Source organism: Sinocyclocheilus anshuiensis, unplaced genomic scaffold (genome assembly GCF_001515605.1).
Source record: "Sinocyclocheilus anshuiensis isolate Anshui unplaced genomic scaffold, SAMN03320099.WGS_v1.1 scaffold1448, whole genome shotgun sequence".
In the NCBI taxonomy this organism is placed as follows: domain Eukaryota; kingdom Metazoa; phylum Chordata; class Actinopteri; order Cypriniformes; family Cyprinidae; genus Sinocyclocheilus; species Sinocyclocheilus anshuiensis.
In genome coordinates, this window is record NW_015547730.1 from 94,303 (window position 1) to 103,875 (window position 9,573).

The 9,573-nt window shown below is 35.0% G+C and overlaps 1 protein-coding gene across 1 annotated transcript in view; it reads right to left on the bottom strand.

The window, feature by feature from the left end:
• Positions 1-9,573, bottom strand: part of LOC107704309 (metal transporter CNNM2-like) — a 41,877-nt gene that overhangs the window by 4,662 nt on the left and 27,642 nt on the right. Inside the window, exons 2-5 of the mRNA XM_016507203.1 lie at positions 5,967-6,110; positions 5,531-5,668; positions 2,996-3,165; positions 2,600-2,693 (exon numbers count right to left, since the gene is read on the bottom strand). Of these exons, the coding sequence (XP_016362689.1) occupies positions 2,600-2,693; positions 2,996-3,165; positions 5,531-5,668; positions 5,967-6,110 (546 nt within the window). The remainder of the gene's footprint in view (positions 1-2,599; positions 2,694-2,995; positions 3,166-5,530; positions 5,669-5,966; positions 6,111-9,573) is intronic.

The window sequence follows — 9,573 nt, forward strand, 5'->3', positions numbered from 1 at the left end:
GTGTGTGTGTGTGTGTGTGTGTGTGTGTGTGTGTGTGTGTGTGTGTGTGTGTGTGTGTGTGTATAGCCCCCGCTGTCGCCCTTTACTCCAGGAGGCCTGTGAAGTAAGAATGTGTGGGAGGGATTCTGTGGGTTTACTGTAATATACAGCATGGTTTACAATGAGTCACAGACAGATGTCTGACCTTCACATTGTTTGATTAGTCACAAATGATTCGGTCATTGCTTCAACTGGACAATAAGCATCAAAACTGAATTTAGGATACGCATGTTGAGCCGTACAAGGATGATATGACTTGTCAAGCATGTTGGTTTAACTATACCTGGAGATCCAGCAACAGACTCAGCCCTACTGACCACAAAGGTACGAGACAGGGAGAGAGGAACTGCAGAGAAGAATAAAGAGTAGGAAGAAGAGGAAAGCATCAAAAAAAGTGGGAAACAAAACTACAAAGTGACTAAAAGGTAGAACTGAAGGGAAAAGGACTGAAAGATCAAGGATCAGAGAAAATCACTAAATATTACTTATTTTAATCTGAAAAAATAAGAAAAGATTCTCTTTTCCTCCATAATAAGGCACTCTTAGTATTACTGTAGGCCAAAGTTGTCACCACCAGAGGTCACCTATGTTCTGTGGCATTCCCCTAAACTAGCACATGGATACACTTTGGTAGAAGATTCAACTCCTGCAAATTTCTGATTGATCTAAAACTGTTCATAATAATTTGAAAGCACTCCACCATCATTTCAAAATAGCTAGTGGATGCTTCTCCCCAAAGACTTTCATGTATTTTTATGTTCTGTTGGATAAATGAAATATTATGATTTCTATTGTAACTTTTATAATATAACTAGTATATTATAGTATAACTATGATTTATGTTAGCAAAAAGTCAGCAGTCACAGGACTACTGGAGTAATTTTATATCATGTCAACATATTTTGGCAGTATATAAGTATAGGTTTTTTTTTGTTTGTTTGTTTTTTTTTTTTTATATATAATGAAAATTGGTTTATTATCTGGATAATCAAGTGTTTATTTAAAAAAAATACTTTTTTTATAATGCTGGCACCAGTCCATAAACATAATAATCATATATGTTTAATTTATATAGCGCCTTTCCCAAGCTCAAGGACACTGTACAAAAGCAGTAACACAATAGAAAGTCGATTCACATAATCATAAACAGTCATTTCACAATCAATGAATCAAATTAACATCAGCTTATAAAATGACTCAAAACTGTAAAAACATTATAAAATGCACAAGATGGGCCACATTTGATATACAAATACTGCAAGTTACTTGTCAATATAGAGTATGTCTAATAAACTATAATAGTTAGCAAAATAATTGTTTATTATGATTAATAGCAACAACAATTCCATCCATCCATCTTGTCACACCACATTTTTTTTTAAAAGCATAAAAAAGACTCACTCTGTATTGCTGGTGATAGGTGCAAAAATATGTGTACTGTGAAATGAACATAGCATAGCAGAATCTTAATCATTTCACAGGTTTCTTCTTCCACAGATGTACTATTTACCATCATATTGCTCGCCCCTACAGATTACAGTATCAGTACTTTTAAAAAGCTACAAGACTAATGACAGTCCTAAATTCTCTTGCCATTTGACCTCTGGAATGAGACCTTCTGAAATATGCTGTTATTTTTTTGAATGTCTGAATCTTCATATAATTATGCCTGACTGGGAATAGTACAAAGTACAAAGATCTTCAAAGTATGTTTCCCCGCATACTTTTTGGACTAATACAGCCCACAACCTTCTGCACTATTGCAGGGTATGTGGGTGTATCACGTGGTATCAAGATAATTTTGCATTGCAGTATTATTCCTTAAAGGAACAGTTCACCCAAAAATGAAAATTTGCTGAAAATGTACCCATCCAAAATGTACGAAGTTAAGCTTGTTGCTCACCAATGGATCCTCTGCAGCAAATGGGTGCCATCAGAATGAGAATACAAACAGGTGATAAAAACATCACAGTAATCCACATGACTCCAGTCCAGATGCTAAAAGCCGTGTGTTTGTAAGAACAAATTAATCATTAAGGTGTTTTAACTTCAAACCATTGCTTCTGGCCAAAATACGAGCTTCCTCCAGAGAAAAAGTCCAATCTCTGTTGTCCTCTCACATCAAAATCCACCAACATATTTGTTTAGAACTGTTTTGGACTTGTAAACGGTGCCTGATCTGTGCATATTTATCTCCTGATTCAAACAAGACTTTTTTTTACTGGAGAAAGCAACATTATGGATAGAGGACTTCAGCCGGAAGCAATGATTTAAAGTTTAAAAATGTCTTAATTATGGTTTTGTTTCAAACACACATCTTTCCACGTGCATTACTTGTGGATTATTGTGATGTTTTTATCAGCTGTTTGGACTCACATTCTGACGGCACCCATTCACTGCAATGGATCCATTAGTGAGCAAGTGATGTAATGCCAAATTTAGGTCCATGAAGAAACAAACTCATCTAAATCTTGGATGGCCTGAGGATGAGTACATTTCATTTTTGGGTGAACTATTTCTTTAAAACAAAAAAAATAAATTTGGATTTAGTTGTGCTTACCTGGAGACGCGGTGAGAGCCATCATCCCATACGAGGAGAAAGCTCCAGCTTCAAACTTCATTCCCTCTTTCCCTGCCTCCACCTCCACCTTCCCCTTAGAGAACAGATTACATTGAAAACCAGACGTTCAATATATCTAGGAACGGTTTTTAAGCAATTTCAAGTAGATACTGTTAATACTGACGGAGATTTTTGGTTTCAGTTTTTCCCTTTAGAAGGAAGGTTGTCTTTCGCAATACTCACTAAAATATTCTTCTTTCACATAGGGACATTAGTTGAAACGTTTCATACTGGGCGTGTTAAATACTTGCGAAAATCCCAGCTTGTTCTAGGCTAATAAGCTCAATCCCTTCTCTCTATGCCTTCTGCAGCCCTGGACCAAACAACCAAGCTGACCTGCAGAATGAGGATGAAATAGTCCACAGGCTTGTTGCGGTGGAAGAGGTAATGTTCGATGGCCTTCTTATTCTTCTCATTATATTTGAGCTCCTGGATGACGTTGGGGTGCTTGAGGAGACGTAGAAGGATCTTCTCAGACATCTGGCTTGGACTAAATGCTTCTACTTCTGTAAAGCAAAAGGAGACATGATCATCATCTTCGTGTTCCTGTGGGTTGTTTGCACTTGAAAATGTTAACTCAGGGCCATTTTAAGGTAATATTGCATTTCCTGGTTTCAAAAGATCACACGGTATATTAGTAAACCTTGTGATAATGACATTCTAGCATTTTTTTGGACAAATAGTAAGTTTCAATAACTGCTTATCCATCTGTGAAAAGATTGCCTTGTGAATCTTCTCTGACTGTTTTAAGTCTTCTAAAACATACAAACCAAACAAATTTTTTTTAACTCCATTTAATGTCTTCAATTGTGTGCATGAACGTTTCTGTGAATATTTAATGACGTATGCAGTGTTTTGTCCATTATGATGGTTGTCTGTTGCTAAATAACTCTTTGTAACATTGTTCTGTTTACAAGTATCTGTGTAATCTGGCAGCTGGTCCCTCCTTGACCAGGAAACACTAATAATATTGTATTTGTTAATCAATGATTAGCGTAAGCCACAACAGGAAAGTTCTCACCAAATCCTGGTATTAGGTTTAAAGGGGAACTCCAGTCAGAATATGTTTGGCATGCCCTTTTTGTCTCTATTATACACAACCACCCTTGGGACCTTTTAACAGTGGCTTGATCGTCAGTAAAGCAAAGGGAAATGACTTGTAGGAGGTTGTGCCAAATGCCTGAACATGCCAGCAGTTATACAAAAATATAATGTGCATTACCATTCATAAGTTTTCGCCTATGCTCTTCAAGTCTGCATTTATTTGATACAAAATACAGTAAAAACATTATCAATGTTGAAAACAGTTGTGCTGCTTCATAATTTTTGTAGAAATCGTAGACAGACAGACAGACAGACAGACAGACAGACAGATAGATAGACAGACAGACAGACAGACAGACAGACAGACAGACAGACAGACAGACAGACAGACAGACAGACAGACAGACAGACAGACAGACAGACAGACAGACAGACAGACAGAGATGATAGAACGATAGATAGATAGATAGATAGATAGATAGATAGTATTAATGTCTAATGTAAACTGGCTTTCAGAATATCAGATTTGGGTCTGTTGCAAGGTAATAATTGTATTTACTTTTTTATTAAAAATTATGAATTTTATTTGAAAAAAGTTTTATGAAACGCGTACACTATGAAACAAAATGTGGTAGTTAGAGAGAATAAGAGAAAAAAAGAACAGCTGAGATTTACCTATATATATATATATATATATATATATAATAAAAAAGTAATACTTTTATTTCGTAAAGATACATTAAACTGATCAAAAGTGACAGTAAAGACATTTAAAAATTTACAAAATATTTATATTTTCAAATAAATATTTTTAAAACTGCTTCCGGTTCCAAGCGCTCCATCAGATGACACAAGAAAGCAATAAACATTGCTAATATACATTTATAACGGTGCTAATATACATATTTTGAAATGCTAATAAATAATAATAATAGTGCTCATAATGAATAAATAGTGCTCATAAATGGCTGTTAGATAGTATTCTCAAGTGAAACAATTAGAGTCTTGGACCCAGAAACAAAGTTTCTTATATCCTGATTTAACAAGCGGATAATAAGAAAAGTTTATTGAGCAGCAAATCAGCATATTAGAATGATTTCTGAAGGATCATGTGACACTGAAGACTGGAGTGATGATGCTGAAAATTCAGCTTTGCACCGCAGGAATAAATAAAATTTTTACCATAGATTACAATAGAAACACTTCTTTAAAATTGTAATAATATTTTTCAGTATCACTGTTTTTACTGTATTTCTACTGTATAAATGCAGCCTTGGTGAGCAGAAGAGACTTCTTTCTAAAACATTACAAAATCTTACCAACCCTAAACTTTTGAACTGTAGTGTATGTTATTTATCTAATATGATATTTCATGTTTAATCAAATTGTTTCCACAGCCTGGTTTTAAAAAATATATATATATCTGTCAAAGCAGTACAGCGACATAACCTTTGACAGCACAGCAGAAAACCATAACAACAATCCTACTGTGGCTTCTACACAAAATCGTTTTCCTTTCTTAGAGAAACACACATTATGAAACCGAAAAGTGAAAGAGAAAGCTCTCTTGCCAGTGTCAAAGATGTTTTTAATTCTTTCTCTTAGCTGTTTGCTCAAAGGCATTCTTTTATACGCTAACCCAAACAAGCTGCTCCTCTCTAAATGCAAAACCTTAGAATGCAAAAAAACAAAAAAACAAACATCAACATCATGGCACGACTTTCACCAAAACCCAGAGGCCAAGCTCCTCCTCTTTGTGAGCAGCCTGACCATACTACAGTCACAGGACACACTGGGGTAAATCAAGCAGCAATGCAGTACACTTGCCTGTTGCTAGGAAACGTAGAGTAGCCAGTAGAAGCTGAGGTGATATTTTAACCTTCATTTCATTGTCCATGTGCTTGAAAGCCGAGAAATCCTGCTTCCTCTCTCGATGGGTGATTTTCTTTTTTGTTTTGTTGTCGGCTGTTGGAAAAGTGGGATGACGGAAAGAAAGCTCAATGCTGTGTAAAACGCCTTTCCTCGTATATTTGCAAATGTATATTTACAACGATACCTAAAGAAGTGAAATTTAAATGTGAAAGCTAAAATAAATGTCACGACTTAAAACCATGCCATAGTAAGAGACTGGGGAAATTGTGAGGTAGTTTAACATTAACATGAGTTATTGTATAACTCATTCATAGGACATTAGACACTTCATTTTACAATGTACTTTTTAAGCTGCTTTGTAAAGAAAACACAAGACTTTCATGGCACATACTGTATAAGTCTGTCTCATCCAGGATTTCAGACTTGATGATTTCTTCAATGACGTCCTCTAGGGTGACAATGCCAAGCACTTCATAGAACGGGTCGCCTTCTCCTTCGTTGTTAACCCGCTGGACTATTGCCAGGTGAGATTTACCTAGGAAGTAACAGAGTTGTTTAGATGTCGGTTTAGACGCAAATCACTCTTGTTTTAAAGATGTAAACTGTTTACATATTAAAAAAAAATATTTACACTTACACAATGTCATACATGACATATATTGCCCTATATTAATAGTGATCTTGCCTTATATGTTACTAAGGCAATATATAATTTTCTTATACTTAAAATAAAATATTATAATTCTCTGCGTAGATGAAGATTTAAGTTTATAACATATACCAAATCCCCCATTAAAATATGTATATGTGCATATGTTAATATTTATATGATTTTTATATGGTATTGTTTGTGGCAACCATACATGTCAACGATATATATGTTATTTATATATGCAACTTTGTTTAAACAGCTTATATACACAAATCTGTTTTGTAATTTACATTTTTTTAATACACGTCTATCTTTTATATTTCCTTATATAACATTTAGGGTGGATATGCATGTACATGATATATATGTCCAAAATGTACATTTTTACTTCATATGACAACATATTTCATATACTGTATGGATATATGTTTCATTTGTGCATGGGTAAAAAGGAATATTTACACATGTGAAATGTGTTTTCTAACTGTATCGAAAGGTAATCAAGCTTAAAGGTATGGTTAAAGGTACTGAAAAATAAAAATTGTCATAATTTACTCTTACCCACTTCATGTCATTTCAAACCTGCGTGACTTTATTTTCTGTTCAGAACACAAAATAACACTGGACCTAATTTCCTTTCCAAACGCTGAGGTATTTTATTGAGTTCCACAGAAGAAAGTCAATCAAACAGGTTTGGAACAACATGAGAGGGAGTCAATGATGCAACCCTCTACGCACACCTTGGCAATATAATCGCCATTGGCTAGTATTCGATTGTTTTTATATACAGATAGTTATACATTTTTAACCTAACCCACCCCTACCCCTAACCCTACCCCTCACAGAAAACTTTCTGCATTTTTACAATTTCAAAAGTAAAAAAAAAAACTTTGTTTACTTTATTTTTATAACAGTTTTACAAATGAGGACATCCACAAATTGAGGTTTTTGCCGATTTTGTCAGGTTTTGCTCACTTTTGGGTACAAATTTGTCCCCAAAATATGGTTAAGTAGGTACACACACACACACACACTATGCAGTCAATCCGTTTTGCAGTTCTTTAAACTGTTGTTTTCGCTTGCAAATCACTGTTCACAGGCTTGCAGTGCTTTTGACCGTCTTTTGGCAAAAAAAACGTGCCAAAAGCGTAAGCGCGGAAAAATGGAAGTCAGAAGCATGCAGATCATATTTATTTTGCGTTAGCATGAAGCTGCAGTTTCACAATACATGAATTACACTTACGAGTAACAGTAAAATGCTGCAAATATTTTTTTATTGCGCTTGAAACACGATTTACACCTTTACAAAGCTTCTCTTGCGCATGCAAATTTAATTTACGCTTACAGTGTTATGTACACTTCCACAAATATTACCCTGCGTATGCAAATCTTTTTGACGTCATTCTACCTTCATAGTCCATGACATGATCCATTGAGCGCATCAAAATAGTACAGATCGCTTGACGGAGAGCGAAACTCTCAAGCGCTCAGTCAGCGTGTTTATCGAGTGAAAATCTGTGTTGAACGCCTCTCACACACATACTGGCGTGTAAAATCTAAGAATTTATTAGCCAATGGCTAATGTTAGACATTATTTAGTCGCCCAGAGTAAGATTTAGTCGCATATGCGAGTGATTTACTCGCAATGTAGAGGGTTGTGATGACAGACTTCTCATTTTTGGCCACACGCACAGATCCTACAGTGTGTAACGGCTATAAATCCTACTGTGGTTTCTACACCAGATCCTAACCAATCCTACACTTACTAGTTATTTCATTACACTCTGTACCTGTACAATCAACACTCTAAAGTGTCTCAGAGCGTCTCTGGCATGAAATTACTAAGTTCAAAAGTCTGACCCTGTTTCCCAAAACACTGAAGTGTTTTGTCTTTGATATTGAAGGTCTAGAGTAACTGGGTTCAGTCTCAAAACTATTGTGTCTTTGAACAAAAGTAGTCCAGTCTTGGTGAGAAATATCCACTGGAGTGGACAAACATGTCATAAGCCTTGTGCTCTTTTAAAAAGACTTTCGAAGAAGGATGGAACAAGCTCCTGTTTCTCATAATTGGTGTTTACTTCAACTAAATAAACACTGAAAGCCTGTAAAAGGACATGGGTGAAGCTTTAATACATATCCCAAAGACAAAAGCCCAAACTCTTTTTGTGTATACCGTCAAGCAAAACACCCAATAAATTCTTTGCCTTTTCTCAGCTTGTGAACTTTTAGAAGGAATTTTCCAGAGAGCCAGGCTAATATTAGCCCTGAAATTAAGTTTCCATTCCACTTGGGCGATATTCTCACCAAAGCGACTGCTGGGTGATCTGATCTGTCTCAGAGCTGGTCGTTTACATGCAGATGGCCATTTGCTGAAATACTAGGAAGCCTGGGACGCACTTGTGGCAAACCCCATGACAACACACAAACAATGATTGGGTATAAATCTCTGCTTAAGGAGTGTGGCATTAACTTGAGTGTGTGTATCTTCTTTTCCTTATTTTGCCTCTACAATGGCTTCAGTGAACATGAAGCATGTAGCATGGGAAAAGTGTACTTTATGTTTGCAATGTTATATTTTTTTACATCACCAAAGTTTGGAATTAATTATATTATTAAAAATAAATGCAGTGTCTTATCCCATAAGGAAATTTAACATATGGCATATACCATAGAACAACATATTTTTCACACAAGTACATTATCAGATAAAGATGTAAGTTTATAACGTATCTCCCCTTAGTAAATTAAATTTGTATATGTACATATGTTAATAAAATCGATATGATGATATTTGTATGGTATTATATGTGGCAACCATTTGTCAACATTTATCTATATATTATGCAATATACATGACATATATGTCCAAAAATGCAAAAAATACATAAACATACATATTTGTAAGGACCAGTGTTGGGGGTAACTCATTACAAGTAACGCGAGTTACGTAATCAGATTACTTTTTTTCAAGTAACTAGTAAAGTAACGCATTACTTTTTAATTTACAAGAGAATATCTGAGTTCCTTTTTCAAATAAGTAACGCAAGTTACTTTTTTTTTTCCAATTTATTGATTGACAGCTCTCCTGTCCCCATGTTGAGAGAAATCAGATGTCACTGTAGTTCTAAAATAAATATGAATATGCATTAATTCATCTCACTCACAAAAAAAACAGATTCAGTATTCCTCAAAATGAATAAAAATAATGCAACTCAGAATATGACGCAAACCTGCAATAATTAAATGTTAAACAACACAAATATCCTTTATGTATTTAATCCCATTCTATTAACCAATGTCTTTGCTTCTGACCTTCGATGATCCAGTTCAACCGTACTAATAAGCA